Source organism: Sorex fumeus, unplaced genomic scaffold (assembly GCF_029834395.1).
Source record: "Sorex fumeus unplaced genomic scaffold, SorFum_2.1 ptg000028l, whole genome shotgun sequence".
In the NCBI taxonomy this organism is placed as follows: domain Eukaryota; kingdom Metazoa; phylum Chordata; class Mammalia; order Eulipotyphla; family Soricidae; genus Sorex; species Sorex fumeus.
In genome coordinates, this window is record NW_026606085.1 from 12,068,204 (window position 1) to 12,088,779 (window position 20,576).

Genomic DNA, 20,576 nt, shown 5'->3' on the forward strand with positions numbered 1-20,576 from the left:
ACTGGGACAGGGTCTCTGGGGTGTATGTCTAACTCTGCCTACTTCTGTAAACAATATTTTAAAATTCAGCAGTAATTTTTTCAGATACTTGAGATGAAAATCTAGGGGCTGGAGCGATAGCACAGCGGGTAGGGCGTTCGCCTTACAAGCGGCCAACATGGCCAACCCGAGTTCGATTCCTCCGCCCCTCTCGGAGAGCCCGGCAAGCTACCGAGAGTATTCGATATGCCAGACACAGTAACAACAAAGTCTCCAATGGAGACGTTACTGGGCCCGCTCGAGCAAATCGACGATCAACGGGAGGGCCTTTACCTTTTTACCTTTACAGAAGAGCTAAACCATAGAGCCTTTCATCTAGGCAGTAGGACCACCCTTGGATGGCCCTTCTCCCTGGGGTATCTGTCTCTTACCAGATCTCTGCATCCTGTGCTTTTTGTCAGAGGATGACTACACATTATAAAATGCAGGGTCTAAGACCCCAGATTGAGAACAACACCCAGTGCAGAGTTCACTGGGTTAGGGAAAAATAAAACACAATGAACTCAGTTGACAGCATTCTCTGGGTGTGGGAACTTCTTTCTATCCCCTCTAAAAATTGTGGGATGGAGTGAGAAGCTCAACGACTAAAATACCTCCTTCCCCCACTTGACTGAGAGGTGAGCACTGCGGTCTGAGTACTTAAGCCCCAAGCTGCAAACACCCTCAGAACATCCATTTTCACTTAACTCCACACTTATCTCTAATTCACTGTTTCAGTTTTAATGTTTTCAGAGTTTAAAAACAAGTTTTCAAGTCTAGATATTTATTTCAGAGAACTCTCTTCCTTAGATTACGGTAATAAAAAGAATTCAGACAAAAAGTTGTGACTCATATTTGCTTCACACTTGTTTTGATTTTTCTCTTTTTTTGGGGGGGGGGCTTACTTTTCTTGCATAACGTCTCTTCTTTTTTTAATTTTAAACATTTTGGAAGTAGAATAGTTTTATTTAGAAAAACAAAGTGGGGGGGAGAATGCAAGAAGAGAGAGCGAGAAATCACATGTCCTAGGCTGTGATGGGGCAGAGATCATGCACCGTGTGTGTCTGTGAACACACTTCTGCAGGATCTTCTGCATCCTACAAAATGTGTTGCATGGTACTTATTTTCCTGGACTCTCAGAAGCAGCCTGAGGGGTTTATCCAGCTTCATTCCCGTGGCACATTTCACACCTGAAAACTGAGACTCCAAATCAGGAAGCAGCAGAGACACTGCATTTGTCCCCGCAGTTCTATTCCACCTGCCAGAGAGCAGAGCAGGGCCTCGGGGCCTCACTATTGACCGGTCCCCAGGGTGTCAGCGCAGGCTTTGTCTCACTGGCCCTTGCCTGAGCTTCCCTGTTCCATTCACTCATCTATAAAAATAATAAAAATAACGCTCATGCAAGCTCGAGCCCAATTTAGGGTCTACTCTGCCAACCCGTGCCTTGTGCAGTGAACAACGCGCATGCCCGTACACACAGGGCCCGCCCTCTCTACACAGCACATCCACGGCACGGCGGCTCGGCAGGCGGAGGGAGTCACCTACCTCGTGGTACTTTCTCACTGTCTTCCCCGAGTTGCAGGTGCAGGACCTCCAATTGACCGTGCCGCAGCCACAATTGCCGCCACAGCGCTGCACCAGGAGGCAGCGCGGGAAGAAGACAGCGTTGCTCAGCCGCAGCTCCTCGCGCAGGTTGACCGAGAAGTTCCTTGGGGTGCAACTGTAACGCTTGACGTCTTCATTGAGCCTGTCCAGGTCAACTGCAAGAGACGCACGCGCGGGTGAGCACAGGCCTGCAAAGCTGTGGATGGGCCTCCCAGACACCCAGGGGCAAGTCGGTCTCTGGGATCTTAAATGATCTCCCCAACATCACGGTGCAAAATCTCATTGCTCTTCCAATTTCCCTTATCCTACCTGCACTTCAGAAACAAGCCAGTTAAAAAAATAAATAAATGAATGAAAAATTAAAAATAGCCCCTGTGCTCCAGGCCTCTAACACACAGCTGTCCACATCTGGGATCAAATTTCCTTGTACCTTTTTATCAATGCTCCCCGCTTCCCACTCCACCAACAAATAAATATTCTGAGGAAAGAAAATGAAACATTCAGCAATTTAAAATAATTGCCTTTATCTTAACACACACACACACACACACACACACACACACACAAAATAAATTGCTTCTTGATTCTAAATAAACCCTGACTCGAAGCTATTACCTAAATATAATTTGAATTCTATTGGGTAAACATTAGGGACGATCACTGGAACACATTCACTTGGCAGTGAAATTTGAAAAGTAGACTGGAGGAAGGAGAAGGCTTTATTTTTCTGAGGTCATCCACAATATCAAAGGAGCTGGCATCTGGGGGCGCTGTGGAGTCCCTAGTTCTAGGGGCTGCTGGCCCCTCTCCACCAACCCTCCTTACAGGGGCATTTTCTGCTCTAGCTCCGGTTCCTTTGTCTGTGAGTAGCACAGAACTAAATTGTCACCTAACTTCCAGCAGAATTCCAAGGACTCCACTCAGTGTACCTGGCCCTCAATTAAAATATTCATCCTTATTTGGGGGAGGGTCACTTGTAACAGGGCTCAGGAGTCACTCCCAGAGGTGTTCAGAGGACCCTGCTGGTCTGGGATCAAAGCACTCACTCCAGCCCTTCATGCCACCTTCCTGCCCCCTTCATCACGATTCTGATAGGTTTTTTCCTCCTTTTATCTTCTTCAAGTCAAACGGTTATGGGGCTGGGAAAACAGCTCAAAGGGTTACAGCAAGGGCCTGCCCGCAGAAGGCCCAGCCTCCAACTGAGCATCTGCTTGGCTCTGGCCATCTCTCCATGCTCAGGCAAAAAAGTCAAATGGTCCAATTCCTGAATCCCCAAGTGATGCTGTTTCCTCAGCCATTCCTCTCTTAAATCAGTACATACAGTTCCTGGGACTTGTATGAATTAAGAGCATAACCCCCACATTGTTCTTACACTTAAGCCCTAAGTATTTATGTGAATTGGGTCATGTTATATAAATGACACTTAAATAGATTTTAATTCAAAATCCATGTAATTGTCCATCCACATGGCCTCGAGTCCAAGCTCCGTGTCTGGTGAGAACATGGCAGACTCTTCCCCAGGGAAGCAGCGAGAAGCAAGTCCTCTGGCCACCAGGACACAGCCCACAGCCCAGGGCTGATCCCATCACTGGCCAAGCCCTGCCAGAGCAGTCACATGGTAGGCAGCCCTGGACTCTGAGCTCTAGGACTGTTTCAGAGCAAAACGGGGTGAGAAGCACTGCATTAAAGGAACTCTTGCAGCACTGACCACACATACTGCTAGGAGGAGGAATGGAAAGTCTTCATTCTCTATGGCCACACACACTGCTAGAATCCTTCCGTGGAGGGCACCGGGAGGAAAGGAAGGTTCATTATATACAGAAGGTAGGGAGAGGCCCTGAATCTCAGAAAGTCTGCCCAGAGACTGGCCTTCTGGCCAGAGGACTCTTTTATTGTTTTTGTTTTTGCTTTTTGGGTCACACCCGGCAATGCACAGGGATTACTCTATTTCTGCACTCAGGAACTACTCCAAGTGGTGCTCGGGGGACCATATGGGATGCTGGGAATTGAACCCAGGTCGGTTGCATGCAAGGCAAACCCTTACCCTCTGTGCTATCCAGCCCCCAGAGGACTCTTGAATAAGGAATTAAATGAGGTGAAATTGATGTCCTGCTGGGGTGTTATTTCCGGTGTGTGACCAGCCCCTGAGTGTGAAGGGCAGGGACACTTCACTGCCATGTGCTGAGCTCAGGAAGCTGCTGGGGTTGGCGAGGGCCTTAAAAATGCTAACTAATGACTCTGCATAATTTATGGCTGTTTTTTTCTTCCTTTGTAAAGGCATGTCATAAGTTTAGCTATAATCAATCCGGATTTAAATTGAATGAACTCTGTCTGGGGAAAGGAACCATTTTATTGCTGCTAAAGCCCTGAAAATAACTGCAAGCCAAGCAGCAAGGATTACATAAATGGATTAAGAAGTGCAGCCCTCATCTATTATAAGTGTCACCTTGAGATAAATACTGATGCTGGCCTGTGCGGTGCCGGGCCTATGGACAGCGCGAGGCCGCGAACCAGGTCGGTGGCCTGCGCTAATGGGGCTCTATTTTGTCTAATGGGGAGGAGTAAAACAGAACCATTCACAGAACGGAAGACAGACCTTTGCAGGCGGCTCACACTTCCTGTCCCCACCCTTTCCAAGCTGGGCTTTCTTAGCCAAAGTGACGTGGAAGTGAGAAAACCAGAATAATGCCCTTTCCGACCTTCCCCTTTGGAGCCTGAGCCCTTGGTGTCAGGCAGAGCAGGAACTGCGATGGGTAACGCAACTGCGAAGGCCGAAGGCTGAGTCCACACACAAACACACACATACACACACTCTCACTCTCTCTCACACTCTTTCTCACATATTCTCATACACACTCTCACACATACACTCACACGCACACACATACTCTCACACACATTCTCAACACACACTGTCTCACACACTCTCATAAATTCTCACAGACACTCTAAAAAACACTGCACTGTAGTACTGTCCTCCTGTTCTTCACCGATTTGCTCGAGTGGGCACCAGTAATGTCTCAGAACAAATTGTGAGACTTGTTGTTACTGTTTTTGGCATATCTAATACATCATGGGGAGCTTGCCAGGCTTTGCCATGTGGGCGGGACACTCTCGGTAGCTTGCCGGGCTCTCCGAGAGGGGCGGAGGAATCGAACCTGGGTCGGTTAGGTGCAAGGCAAACGCCCTACCCACTGTGCTATCGCTCCAGTCCCTTATAAACACACTCATACATTATCACAATACACACACACATACTCTCACACATTCTCATACACACATTCTCATACACACATTCTCTCACACGTTCACACACTAATTCTCACACACACTCACAAATACACTCACACACATTCTCCCATACTCTTATACACATTCTCACACATACACACATGCACACACATACTCTCACTCTCACATACACTGCCTCAACATACACTGCCTCACACTCTCACAAACAAATTCGCACATTCTCACACACTTACAAACACACTCATACACATTATCACAGTAGACACACATATTCTCATGCATACTCTCACACCTTTTACACACATTCTCATACATAAACTATCTCACACACACCGATACATTCTCATACACATACATTCTCTCACACATTCAGCACACTCATTCTCACACAGTCACATTCTCACACACTTTCATACACATTCTCACACATAAACGGTCTCACTCTTTTACACATTTCATACATACACATTTTCTCACACATACACTCACACACATTCTCATACACAGACATTCTCTTACACATACACATTCTCACATACTCACACATATACCCACACTCTCACACCCACACATGCCACATCACATGATCCTATAGGGGGCTATACTAGGATAGGGTAGCCAATGACCACTCTTAGGCCCAGAATATCTCTGGGACAGATGACAGGACGTCTCATGCTTCTTCCAGCAGGAACAAGCTAAACCTCCAAGTGCCCCCAAGACACACTTTCATGGACTGGCCTGGGGACCTTGTTTCCTGCTCCTGGGAGGACAGGTTTACAGACAAGTGAGGGTTGTGAAACCATCCTGACACTCACTTCAAACCAGTGCCACAGAGCCACGTGAAGAGAGTCTGCAGGGGACACTGAGTTTCCAGTTTGCAGGGACTGATTAGGTTGCACCGTGAGCAGGAAGCCAGGCAGGAGGCTCTGAGGCACTCAGTATTGGGGGACAAATTGGGGGGTCTGGGGTTACCATGGGTGGAGGCCAGCCAGGACCTGTGAAGCCAGGAATAGAGACTGTCCTGCCTGCTCCAGCTCCGGGCTCTAGAGCTGCACATTCTAAACCAGCAAGAATATTCCAGATTTAGTTCAAAGGCCCATTAATCTAAACTACTCTCCGTTTCTTCACTTAGGGTCATAGGTTGTCCTAACCACTCTCTGCTGTCCTCTTCCACTTGAGCCTGACCCTTTCTGGCACTTTTTGCAGTTCTTTTTTGGGGGTGTATGTTTGGGGAATGTTCATCCATATCGCAAATCCATACCAGGGAACTGGTTCAGGGGCACAGGCTCCTGGGTCTGCAGGAAAGGCCCATGGACTCCCTCTGGACACATTCCTTTAAAATGGAGGTGAGGCACCAGGCCACATTCAGGGCACCCCAGACAGGGCAAGGGAGACTCCTCCCTGCCCCAAGGGACCCGGCCCTGGCAGCCAAAAATCTCCAGAACTCAACCTCTGCCATGTTCAAGGCTGCTCTCCACATGCTTGGGCTGAGCGTCACCCAGAAGTGAACATATTCCTGGACCACGTGGCTGCATTGGTGACCATGTGACATTTCATACCTCACATAGCCCATACTCCAAGAGTGTCGCATTGCATTTGATTGGGTTTAAAGGAGGAGGCAGCCAATCTTAGAGAAAGAAACTATATATATACATATATATATATATTTTTTTTACAGAATCACTGTATCACTGTCATCCCATTGTTCATTGATTTCCTCGAGCAGGCACCAGTAACGTCTCCATTTGTCCTGGCCCTGAGATTTTAGCAAGTGACACATTGGAGGCTCTTTTAGGGTCAGGGGAATGAGACCCATCATTGTTACTGGGTTTTGGCATATCGAATACGCCACGGGAGCTTGCCAGACTCTGCTGTACAGGCAGGATACTCTTAGAAGCCTGATGGGTTCTCTGAGAGCAAGAACTAGACAGTAAGAGGTTGTGCGGCCATGAATTTCACAGAATAGAAGGGTGAAATACAACAATCTTCACACCCTTTCCTCTAAGGAAACTTTTTGGAGTATTTTCAGTGGTTTTACATTACAAATAAAGTAAGTAAGTAAAGTAAAGGCCCTCCCGTTGATCGTCGATTTGCTCGAGCGGGCCCAGTAACGTCTCCATTGGAGACTTTGTTGTTACTGTGTCTGGCATATTGAATACACTCGGTAGCTTGCCAGGCTTACAAATAATACAAAATAAATTACTCTGGCTGTGCTTTGGGTCAGAGGTTGGAAACACCTTTGGGATGGAAACACCCAAAATATGGTGGTGGGAAGGTGTAATGGTGGTGGGATTGGTGTTTGAATATTAAATGTAATCAAATATTGTGAACTACTTTATTTGTTTTTTCTTTTGGGGTCACACCCGGTGGTGCACAGGGGTTACTCCTGGCTCATGCACTCAGGAATTACTCCTGGCGGTGCTCGGGGGACCATATGGGATGCTGGGAATTGAACTTGGGTCGGCTGTGTGCAAGGCAAAGGCCCTACCTGCTGTGCTATCGCTCCAGACCCCTGTGAACTACTTTATAAAATAGAAAAAGGATTTAAAAATAAATAAAATAAAAGTGGGGGTGGGGCACTTCTCCCTTCTCTAGCCCAGTCCCAGGGACTCAGGGGCCAGGAGGGAGCACCAGGTACAGGCGTGTGAGGAAGTGCCTCAGAGAGCATGCTGCTGGCTTGGGAGGCCTAGGCTCATCCAGTCCCTGGCACCAGAAGTTTCTGATGAGTGCGTCCTCCGAAAAGTTGTTTTCTCCTTAAATCCACTGGGAGCACTGTGGTCAAGGATGTAAGGAGAGTCCCTGACACTTCCCAGAAGATGTAGGCACAGGGAGAATGAAGCAAACTCTTTCATCTGTAACCAGAGTCACTGCTGTGGAAAACACACATTGCTCCATGCAGACCCGAAACACACATACTTGCCCATCAACTGGCATTTCAATTAGTCACAGATAAGAGAAGGAACTGGGATGTGGCCAGTGGGCCTAGGATAGTCACCGACATGGGCAACCTCATGCCCAAGTGAGACAGGGTGATAATTAAGCAGAAGGGTCCTAGTTCCTTTGCTAAGATTTCCCCCCAACATTTTATGTATCTGTGCTTGTAGACGCATAAAAAGGGAATAATAATATGATTTTTTATTAACAGCTGCTGGCAAACTGGCAGGGAATCAAGATACGAGTGATATGATCAGAGACTCAAATAGTACTGGGAGTCTAAAAAAGAAAATTGCAAAAAATGGTATCCAACAAGCAAAACAATGCCAGAGAGTTTCTGGCTAAAGAGAATCATAGAAGATTTTAGAATTTGGCAATTATTTTGCAAACAAATAATGTATATTCTGATGTAGATCTACTCAGACCTGACAATATTTGGGAACTCTATGTGACCTCTCCAGAGAACCAATGGCTCTCAGAGGTCAAACAAGAGATTCAGGTTGACAAAACGACCATTTCTGTGCAATTCTGTACTCAGTAATAGTCACAAGCATTCACTGGGTGTTTCATACTCTGTGACTGAAATCTGAATAATATTTTGCAAAAACTGTTATTTAAAAAACACAAAAAACAGTGTCTCGGGTCTGTAAATGACTTTTCCATGGACACTATTCTTAGGATTTGAATGAGAATTGTAGCCAAACTTGTTGTGTGACTCCAAAGTCAACTCGATTTTTACTACAACATCGTTCCCCTCTTTTGGTTCAGTTTCTATAAATTTTATGGTACACAATTTAAGACCTGTTGAAAGTGTGTTTACTTGGTGCAAAGAATGTGGCTCTGGACACCAAGAGAAGCGAACTTTCATTCAAGATTGGAAAACTGAAAAATAAGTTCATTTTGATTTGCTGTTCCCAGTATCTCTTTGATCTGTTTACAAGGAGGAGTTGTTTACTCTCCAGGGGATTATGACAGAGACTAATCAGTGTCAGTCAAAGTTTCTTTGCAGCTCTTTTTGGGGGTGTATCTGCGGGGGGTGTTCATCCATATATCAAATAGGCAGCCAGAAAAAGTTGCAAGCATTCAATGTGTGTTGACTTCAGTTTGGGTGTAAAACTGCTTATGTCTTAATACACTCTGAAATTATTTTCTATACCCTAAATCACTGTTGAAAGAAAAACTTGTACATTCCTGGTTAGCATGCAGGGACATGACAAAGAAACAGCAATAAGTAATTGAAAAATAAAAGGTGTTATGACCAAAAAGAATTCAGAACCAAATCAAACATTCAGAGTCAAAATCCATTTGTTTCACTTAATCCTCAGGGGTGGTTTTTTTTTTTAATGCCAGTTACTTTCCTATACAATTTATTAATTTTTAAATCACTGATAAATGTATAAATTAAAAAAAAACTTGGCTTGAGTGTTTAGATCTTAGAGAAAAATAATGTCATGTAAGAAATTAGAGAACTGGTAATTGATCCTTGTAGGTCAGTTTGGGTCCCAAAATGACAATGTATATACCATGTAAAACTCAGATATTTAAAATCATGTCATTTGGAAACCGATTTAATAACAATACATTTTCCCACTCAACATAAAAATAGTTTTTTTAAAAAGTAGAGTATATATCACTTTTGCCATTTGCAATTAATAATAGCAGCTGTATAGGGAAGAACTTTCATGAAGCATAATTATAGTTCAAAACTATTATTTGAACTATCCCAACAATGTTCCTATTTTAACCACACCACTTAATCTATGAAAGCAGGCTTCCTCTTGCTATTATGTGTTGGATTTCCCTATTATGCGTTGTAGACTTGACACACAATTATTTTGAAAAGTTAAACTCGCCCACACTAAGTAAAAGAAAAGGGTTCACTGGCATTATTAGTATCCATAAGTGCTCTTTCAATAAACACCCTGTCTAGCAAAGTTTAAGGTCAATCATTTAAAATTTAGAGCTACTGAGTTTCATGCTATGTCCTTGAAGAAACAGGCGTTAGTAATTCCAAAGAATTAAAGCTGAGTTTCAGCGATGCCAAGGGCTAACTATTCAGCCTACAGAACACCCACCTATTTTTAAACTCCATCATATGCAAATTTTCTATATCATTACTATGGTCTTAGAGAGGTCAATGCAATTTGAACCAATCTGAGAAATTACTTAAGAAAAAAAAACTTGGGGGAAACAGTGAGGTTGGAAGCACCATGTTGACATATTGTTGAAAACTGGACTTTGAGCTAGTTATCTGCAGATTTTAATTAGCTATGCTGGCCCCTTCTCCAGGACTCATCAGAAATGGAAAGTCAGACACAGGAGCGAGGCATGTCATCCTCAGTGAGACGCCTTCACAGAGAAGTCTGCAGAGCTTATCTGTTACTTGAGGACTTCACCACATAAAGAGAAAGGGCTGAAGTTCTGCTTTCAGTACTTGTCAGTGTAAGATTTGCTTGGGATCAAACGGAGGCCGGCTGATGAACACTCAACACTGCCAGAATGGAAGCTCACCCTGTCTTCAAGGTCAAAGGGGACATATGGTGGGTATATGTTCCATCCCTAGTCTGGCAGCCCCCAGGCCATATCCCTGCTTTGGCCAGGAGTTACCACTCACACTGGTCTTTGTTACCTTCCTTGTCCAAGACAACTTAAAATCCCACTTAGCATTTTCCAGAGTGTGGCTCTACCCCAGCCTTGCCGGGGGGACTGTAGGGCCTGCACGGGAGTGCACCCCAATAAACTTCTACACTTCTGGGTCCTTTTGTGCTGGGTGAAGTCTCCAACCGATCAGTCAGTGCCATCTGAGCCCTTTCTTCCCCTCTTCTCCCCACATTTACTGTCTTCTTGCTTTTCACATCAACACTCCTTGTCAAGAGAACTGAAAACTCACCCGTATGAGACTTTCTTCCAAAAACACAGAAACAAATGATAACATTTAAGTTTTTACATTAAGAAGTTCTTCATCCTGGCAGTTGGAACAGAGAAGGGACCATGATGACAAAGATAGATGGAAATGATCACTCTGGATAAGAACTGTGTGCTGAAAGAAGGGAGTAAACAGTATAACTTCTCAGTGTTTGTATTGAAAATTCTAATGTCCCAAAGGAGAGAGATGGAGAGAGAAAGAAAGAAAAAAAGTGCCTGCGATAGGGACTGGCTTGGGGGGCCAGGAAGAGGGGCACGAGGGAAACTACGGACATTGGTGGTAGGAAATGTGCTCTGGTGGAGGGATGGGTGTTGGAACATCGTATGATTGAAATCCTATCATGATCAGCTTTGTAAACTGTGTATCTCATGGTGATTAAAAAAATGTTCTTCACCCCGTATGATCACAGTGTATCCACATTCAAAGCTCCTCTGAGCAGGGTTTTCCTCAGGGGTACAAAAGCATCACTCTCGAGCCTCTGGACGAATCAGTAGGTGGAGAATGGCTGCTCAGAGCCCCGTTCCTATCAGATATTAAGTGATTATTATACTGATTTGGTAAAGGTAAAGGCCCTCCCGTTGATCGTCGATTTGCTCGAGCAGGCCCAGTAACGTCTCCATTGGAGACTTTGTTGTTACTGTGTGTGGCATATCGAATACTCTCGGTAGCTTGCCGGGCTCTCCAAGAGGGGCGGAGGAATCGAACTCGGGTCGGCCATGTTGGCCGCTTGTAAGGCGAACGCCCTACCCGCTGTGCTATCGCTAATGGGCTGGAGCGATAGCACAGCGGGTAGGGCGTTCGCCTTACAAGCGGCCAACATGGCCGACCCGAGTTGGATTCCTCCACCCCTCTCGGAGAGCCCGGCAAGCTACCGAGAGTATTCGATATGCCAGACACAGTAACAACAAAGTCTCCAATGGAGACGTTACTGGGCCCGCTCGAGCAAATCAACGATCAACGGGAGGGCCTTTACCTTTTTTTTACCTTACCTTTATTATACTGATAGTAGCATAATAGCACTCTTCCAAGCACTCTTCCCTTAAGGCTTAAGCTTTAGGTGACCCAAGGGACCTCCAAGCTCTCTAGCTATTTCCCCTTTTCACACTCTTTACTCCCTGCTCCCCTTTTTATATGTCAGGATGCAAACTACAGCTTTGTGTGTTTGAGATCTAACAGCTGAAATATTAAAGTCGACTCCCGACTCCCTTCCTCTGTGGTACGTGCAGGTGGTAGAACATCAGAGGGACGATAAACAATTAAACGAGGTCGTTTATACAAGAGCAGACCATGTGCAGATCCCGAGGATGAGGAAGCCTGTGAACTGCCTCGGGGTCACTTCACACAGGAGATTAAAATAGGGAGCCAGCAGGGAAGAGATGTTTGCTTAGTCAGAGGTAAATAGGATGTCCAGGCATGGGACCCTCCAAGGTCATTTCAGCCACCAACAGCATTATTCATAGGCTACACCCAGAGTCTAGGGGCTGGCTTTCTGGAATTTTATAAACAGAGAGGGTTGGATGATCCAGACTTTCAATCATTCAATTCCACAAATGCCAACCATCCTTTTAGCATGGGCCACAGACTGTCATGCACTGCAGGTCTCTCCCCCCCTTTCTCTCCCTCCCCTTCTCTCCTTCTCTCTCACCCCCCTTTCTCTCTCCTCTCTCCCTCCTCTCTCTCTTCTCTCTCTTTCTCTCTCACACACACAAATAGAGTCACACACATTCACACAAACACAGTCACACACAGTCGCCTGGCTGAGGGGGAAACAAGGGCTTACAGATGTGGTGAGCTTGTAAACAGCAGGGTTAAGAGTTGAACCTGACACCCTACACCAATGCAACCTAAATTCTGGGGGAAAAGCAGTCACAAATTGAGGTTATTTAAAAAATTTTCTATTTGTAACAGGCACCAAAAAGGGCTGCCCCTCATAGCCAGACGGTGCCCAGACCTGAAGACAGAGCCAGATGCAACCACTTCTTGTTCAATGCCATTTAAAATATTTTGTTTTTTAAAACGTGCAGCTATTTCACTTTCCTTCCAGTTGACCTTGTGGAGATCCAAGGACAGCAACCCCCTTACAGAGGAATGGTTTCTGCTTTCTCCAAATCCCACTGGGGCCCCGAGTTGATGGCTGGACAGTCACAGTGATCAACATGTGCATATCCCCGGCACACAGGGCCACCCTGTTCGCTCTTTGCTGTGCCTTTTAAGGACACAAGGTTTATAATCTAAGCTGCGAGCAGCAGACCCCGGCAGGAGTTAAGTGACCCACCAAGACAGTGGAGAATAGGTTATACTTATAGACACAAATATTTATCTAAAAAGAGTCGGGTTCATAATTCTTAGACGTGTGTGATGTTACAAAATGCAGGAAGCGAGCTGTATGTCACTTAAATGCCTTCACAGGAACAATTTCAGTGGCAGCTCTCAACATTCTCACACACAAGAAGCTTTTTTTGGCATTTGAGTTACACCCAGTGATGCAACAAATAACACATATATATGTGTGTATATATATATGGGGATGGGGCAGGAGTGAGGGGGTGAGGGGCCTTGGATCACATCCTGCTGTGCTCAGGGGCTCCTCCTGGCTCTGTACTCATAAATGACCTCTGGTAGTGTTGAAGGACCATATGCTGTGATGGCGAAGGAACTAGGGTTGGCCAGTATGGAGGGAAAGTGCCTTACCCTTGTACTATCTCTCTGGCCCAAAGCAACAAACAACAAATCCTACAAATATGATGGCTAGGATGTAGCAGCTAGTACTAGTAATTTTATCCCCTCCCAAGAATTAAACCAATAATTCCCAGGTATTTCATTGTCCCAAGAATTAAACTAGAAAATTTCCAGGTACTTCACTATTAAAGTCAAACACTGAAATTAAAATTTTTGGGGTTCCACAGCTGGTGAAGCTTAGGGGATATTCCTGGCCCTGCACTTAGGAATCACTCCTAGTGGTGTTTGGGGACCCTATGGGATGCCGGGGACCGAACCAAGAAGGAGCCTTATCTGCTGTACTACCTCTTCAGCCCCTGAAATTAAAACTCTTATCCTAAGTTCCTATCCCTTCAATGTATACATTAGGTATTTATTTTGGGGGCTCAAGTATTACTATTTACCTTAAGGTGTCTTCTCTGCATGAATATTTCTGTCCCTCTCCTCAGCATACTTTCCTAGGCCTTCCAATGGGAGATATGCCATCACACATCTCCAGTAGGTTCCAGATCTTTGTCTGGAAGTTTATAGCGCATTACTCATCAGGGCATCCAAGCACATAGTGGGTCATCATTAAAAGAAATCTGTAAAGTGGGGCTGGAGCAATAGCCCAGTGGGGGGGGGGCGCATGCTCTGCAGGTGGCAGGACCTGGTTCTATCCCTGCACCTCATTTGATCCCCTGAGCCCTGTAGGAGTGATCCCTGAGCATACAGCCAAGTGAAAGCCTTGAGCACTTCCAGGTGTGGCCAAACACCCCCTTACCTCCTTGCCCTCCCACCCCCCAAATCTGTCAAATATTCACTTAATGAGTCAAGTCTCAATCTTTTGGAGACCTATGACCGATGCTTCATCTACCATTGCATCTGCCAGCAGAGTCTGTGCCTAGTTACTCTGGCATCCAGACCTGGCTGGAAGCCCTTAGACAGGGACAGACAAGTCATGGAGATGAGGTCTGGCCATCATATGCAGGCTCTGGGGAATTGTTTACCATTGACTGTGGCTGCCTGCATGGTTTACTGTTGCGGTTCACGAGGCTTTTCTTGCCTAAACCCAAAAGCCAGCCCTCTTGTTTTTATGTCTCTCCTAGTTCCAACCTGGGATAAATCTTTGATAGAATCTACTGTTTCCTCCTTTCATACAAACATCACAGTTTTGTAAAAACACAGAGCTTTATGTGAGGGTTCTTTGAAAGATGTATGCAATAATGGACTAACAGCAACCATATATCTGCCAATTGAACATATCACATCGCTGATCCTCATTTAACATTAGCATTGCCTTCCAGTTATGAAGGACCCCTCTGTCTCCATTCCTTACCTTTTGACTTCCTGTCATGGTATGACCGGCCTCGATAATGAGGTGTGTCCAAATACAAATTCTCAAGATCTTCCTGCCAGGATTCTGGATTGAAGTGCTTGAGCAGGTCTTCCACCGTATCAAACTGTGCGACGGTTTTGTCCAGAGCGTCCGCAGTGAGTGTGGGGTCCGTTACTGATGGAGAGTGATAGGACACCCCCTAAGAGTGACATACAGCTCAGTGTACTCAGAAACAGTCCGCTCTAGGAAATACAACTGTCCCGCCACTCTATGAAAGGAACATTAATAGGCTTCTCAAATTCTATGCATCCATATCATGATAAAGTATTCTGCCATGGTCTTGCCATTTTCCTAGGCAAGAGCAATTAATTAGTAAATGGCAGTCATTCACTTTTTGCTAATCAAAACTAGGCAGATCGTAAATCTTTCAGCTCATCTGCATTACGATCTTCAAAAATATATTGGGTAGAATGAAGAGTAAAATGACTTCATACATTTTCCAGCTCGAAGGTCCCAAAGTACCCAAATCCATATCAAAAAATAATGGCAAAATTAAAAGCTTTCCATGCAAGTATTGTGTAGCCCACCCCACTCTTCTGCCCCTGTGGGCTCCCCTGTGCCCTGCTTTTGAGACCTCTGAGCAGAGCAGGTGCTTAGGCTTGGATCCACTTTGGAGACATCCTGATAAGACCTTGCACACCAACTGGCTTATTTACTGTCAACAAAGATAATTAGCCCCAACACTGGCTCTCTCAATTTAAAGAGTTAGAATATTCACATGGGAATCACAATTTTTTCAAAGTGCCTGCCTTGCTAGTGATCCCAATTGCTATTACCACAGTCCATGAATGCTAGTTAAAGAGGCAACATCACGGAAAGTCTGAAAGGAATTCTGTATTTTTGTCATGGAGTGCATCCCCACATAAGTTTCCAAGCACTTACTTCACTAACCCTTGTACAATCTAGAGGTAAATGAGCCATGATTCAAACAGCTCTGTAAAAATTCATGACCCATTAACAAGAAAATAGAGAGCACACACTCTCAAATGATTTCTAAATGTCTCTAAAGGAACTGCCAAACAAATAAGATCCCCCAAGGGCAAATATCTCCCATCACGACGGGAAAATGGAAATTAATGAAAACTTGTGCTCCTGAAACTTAACTGCAATATCCCTTTTGAATAGTAATTTGTGCTCTGGAGCTCCAGAGAGTAAAGCCCTTAATTTATAGTCTCATTCTTAGGTCATTTTTTTTTTAAACCAACCCAGGTCCAGAGGTCCCTAAGGATTTGCTGATTGCCCGCTTGAAGAGGAATGGTTTAGAAGAAAGGCAGGGGTGGAAAATATTTATCTACAAAAAGCATATGTGCCATTCAGGAGAAGTTTTCAATTATAGCCTGCAGGGGATGGAGTTCAGGGGAGAGTTGGGTACTAAAGGGGGAGACAACAGAAGGATTGAAAAAGGTGTCAGGACAGTTTTCTTCAATCTAAGAATTGTGAGCATGTATGTGATGTGTATGGTGTATGTGTGTGTGTGTGTGTGTGTGTGTGTGTGTGTGTGTGTGTGTGTGTGCATGTGTGACGTGACCTAAAAGCTGGCTGAAGCACGTTTCTGTCCTCAACATCTCAAGCATGAAGTACTATAATCCAGCACCAAAGTTCCAAATGCTCGTTTGACCTGTATGGTGTGGAGATTTGGCAGACCACCGGTTCACATCCACCAGCTGATTTACAATCCAACTGTGTCACAATACTGAAGGCTTAAGAGCCAAAGAATCAATGCTCATGCCCATGCTTCAATATTCAGTTGTATAGAAAAGCTCTGAAATGAAACACTCCTCTCTCTCTGATATAAAGGCAGCGCTTCAATCAAGTTTGTCCTACAGGTGACTGCTTTGTACAGTGGTCTGGGGAAGCCTTTGCTAGCAGACCCAGTTTTGCTAGGAGCTCAGTGTGCCTCTGGGCAAGTGTGAAGAACCCAAACAGTCGTCACAAGAAAGCATTAGACAGGGACTTGGTCTCTGTGGGGAAGGAAGAAGCCAACATGTTGGATGCAGCCAACATTAGGTTAAAGAGTAAATCCAAACTATAGGTCCAATGTCAAACTGTGCGCATATATCAGTTTCTAGTGCTCTTTTTAAGCTTGGATTTAGGGAAGTTGACAGACATGTAATAAAAATTAATAAAATATTCATGTATTTCTGGTTTGGGGGCCACATGTAGCATAGGGCTTACTCCTGGCTCAATGCTGAGGGGTCACTCCTGGTGGGTCTCAGGAGGACCATGTGTGGGGATCAAACCTGGGTCATCTGTGTGCAAGGCAAGTGCCCTACCCTCTGTACTGTGGCTCCAGCCCACAAGGAAGTATTTTTGACAATAAAACCAAATTTACCAATGGGGTAGAGAGGCAGAAGGTAGGTTCAACACACCAGGGATTTTGGTGGTGGTACATTGACATTTTATGCCAAAGACATAAAGATGAACACTACTGCAAACCATGCTACCTCAAGAGCAATAAAATAAAATATGTCTGAGTGCTTCAGTGACCTGATGAAACCCACAATATTTACTTCTGAGTTAATTATTTTAAATCTATCTTTGAGAGAGTGAATTAACTTGGGGCTTTCTTTAACTGCTGTCAATTTGATTTCCTTTAGCTTTTGTTGTATGTGTATATGACTCAATTGTACAGTTAGATGAATTACTTGAAAATGATAACAATTTATAAGGTAGTGCTCTAATAATTAGAAACTAAAAATTTAACAGAAACAAAGCATGGCTTATGCAGAAATTAATGGTTGATCCAATGGTCCTGGTTTCTGTTCCAGAAGGTTCCTGAGAAATGGAATGCTGAGTAAAGAAGCTACATTTCCCTCATCTTACTTGAGGACTTGGCAGAACTTGGCCTTAAACTCAAGCCAAATGCCTTTCCAGTGCACACAGCCCCACAGCTGAGCTGCACAGCTTCCAGATGGACAGGCCAACCTGTCTCCTTATGAGAATGAAATCATCTATTATGCATTCCATGGTCCTTGAAACAAGTCATATCTGTACCCTGGAGCAAGATGGATGGTCTAGAACCCACTAGGTCAAAGACAGAGGAGAATTTACAGGATAGGAGAGCAACTTAAGCAGAACACTGACATTGAATACTGGGTTTCAGGTTACCTCCCTGGCAGCCTCACTGGCCTTTTCATTTCCACCTGTCTGGCGGGACACCCACCCCTCAACTTAGTTAACGCATGCGTAATGGATTGTCCAGTCAAAAACACTTTTAATGCCACTACTCAGGGACCTCGACCCTGTGATGTTCTCATTCAGCAGCCACACCAGGTGAATTAAATAGTCATGGAATCCATTGCTGAGGAAATCGTAACATAAGGGAATTACAGAAATATTCCTGAGAGCAAAAGATGACTTTAATGGAAAAATATATTAACTCTGACTCAGTCCTACTGACTCCTTTTAAAATCATGGATACACTTTTTTTCACTTCTCTTCACTTCTTAATAAACATCTGCTTCATTATCTTGTATTTTATTGCTACATGAAGTGCTACACATAGAACTGATGAAAACAAGGTCTGCTTTTTCCATGCAATGCAGATAAGTAGAATACTGAGAAATGACTAAATATGGAGAACAAAATGGGAACATGAAGAATTTTACAGTTCTGGGGTGAGCTGTGTTTTATTTCTTAGTCAAACAGAGCATGTGTGGTTTGTTCCTGTTAGCTTACTGGAAACTGGGATTTTTTAGATCTGAAAAGAACCCTTAAAATGCAAAGATTCACAACTTCCTCTTGAATGGAATTAAAAAAAACCTCAGAAAACTATTTCAAAATTCTCCACTTGAGTTTGGGCCCTGGTTTAGTTTGCTATGTTGAGTGTGTCTGAACGGTCCTTGACTTGGATTCTCTGGTAAGCCCTAGCAGTTCTCAAGTCATTGTTTCTCCTGTGTTCTCACAATGAGGCCTGGCATTTCCTGGAACCTTTCCCAAAGAGAAGTGTGACATGGCTCATTGTGACCGGGCTGAAATGGGAGAAAGGAGCAAGCATGAGGCCTGGCTTTTGGTCAAACCAATGGTCCTTAATGCAGCTGAAATTGTTCTGAGGTTGACCTTGGCGAATGCCTCGGTTTTTTTCCATTGGCAATAGTAAAACAAATTACTTACTGAGATAGAGCTTGTGACTGACTCCCAGTTGGTCTCTGAGGCTGCTGCGGGTTGGAAATCTTCCTAGAAGACAAAGAAACATCCAGAGGAATCTGTCAAACTTCTCTTTGATTCATTAAGTGTAGAATGTCAACATCTCCATCACCTGATTCTTTGGACTATATGACAACTGGACTAGGGACTATGTTCCTGCAGAACAATTTGAGAACCCTTCACCCAACATCCTGGTGTTGGGCTGGAGCATTAGTTTAACAGGTAGGGCATTTGCCTTGCATGCGGTGGACCCGGGTTCTAGTCCTGGCATCCTATATGGTCCCCACAGCACTACTAGGAGTGATTCCTGAATGCAGATCCAGGAATTAGCCCTGGGCATTGCTGATTATGACCCCTCCCCCCCCCAAAAAAAAAGGCCCTGGTGTTGGCACTCACATGCTTAGACTCTGGTGAAACAGAGACTGCGAGCAGGAGTTAACAATTTAACCTGGCTCTGTGACTTCAAGCAGTCTACTTAATCTCAATCCTCATCCCGCACTGTAATAGGCTGCTATCCATGCTGAAATTACAGGCTTACTTTAAGGATTGAGACATTAATTATGTAATTATAAGTGGTATTCAATAAAGTGATTTAAAAGAGTAATGACAAATCTTATTGATACTGACTTTCATTTGTTTGGAGCTAGCTTTTGCATAGCATTTAATCCTGCCTGTTCAGCTGGTCTATACTCTCAGAGACTCTTCAAAAAGAAATAAAATGACAAAGGGCAATTCTTGAGTCTATAAAGAAATGCCTGGAAGAATGCATGGCAGGCGAAAGAAACGGTTATAGGAGTGACAAAATACAACCCACTCAAGGAGAGGCAGTAAAGGACTCATCTGAGGGAGTTATCTCAGCTTGAAAGGATTTGTGATCGCAGCAGACACCAGAGAAAGCTGCTTCTCTTAAAAATCAAACTTTTCTTGAATTTTAAAAGACTTTCATGTTCATTACTCCAGCACACATTTAAAAAATAAGTTTAAAAAACACATAGGAAGTTGATTTTTTTTACATGTAATAGTTTTTGTTAACTCTGCAAAAATATGTCACCTTGCTTAATATCTTCCAGGAAGTATTTTATGATGATGAGAAAAATGCAGTCACTCACACTTGGCAGTCTATTTTGCTTACGGATGAGAGCTAAGACTGTAGACTAAATTTCACTAACATTTGGAGGAGTTGGAGGGTCATTTGTTAATTGCACATAAGGAGATTGGTTTATATATAAACACCTGTTTTGAAGAAAATTTTTGTTGTTTACCAAGAGAACCGAGTCAAATGTGGGGTACAAGAAAGTTCTATTCAAGACTGGTTAGATATCATAATTCTAATCTCATCCCCAGAAAATACACAAAAATGTGCTTTATAGACATACTAGACGAAAGGACACTGGATTCTCTCAGAAGAGGATGTGTGCAAACAAAGAAAGACAGGTGTTCAGGACTCTTCAGAAGCAAGGCAGCAGGTAACACGGACTCTATAGCCAATGGCTTCTCTGTGCTGAAAAGAGACTCATGGCGTGAGGCTGTGACTGTCTGAGAGACCCTCGTATTTTCATTTTCACTCATGGACTCAGAATCCGTTAGTCACCTGAGATG

At 44.3% G+C, this 20,576-nt stretch overlaps 1 protein-coding gene across 2 annotated transcripts in view; it reads right to left on the reverse strand.

The window, feature by feature from the left end:
• Positions 1–20,576, reverse strand: part of PDGFD (platelet derived growth factor D) — a 194,778-nt gene that overhangs the window by 9,389 nt on the left and 164,813 nt on the right. For both annotated transcript variants that reach the window (XM_056115050.1, XM_056115049.1), the window contains exons 4-6: positions 18,945–19,007; positions 14,772–14,970; positions 1,564–1,778 (exon numbers count right to left, since the gene is read on the reverse strand). In XM_056115050.1, coding sequence (XP_055971025.1) covers positions 1,564–1,778; positions 14,772–14,970; positions 18,945–19,007 — 477 coding nt within the window. The remainder of the gene's footprint in view (positions 1–1,563; positions 1,779–14,771; positions 14,971–18,944; positions 19,008–20,576) is intronic.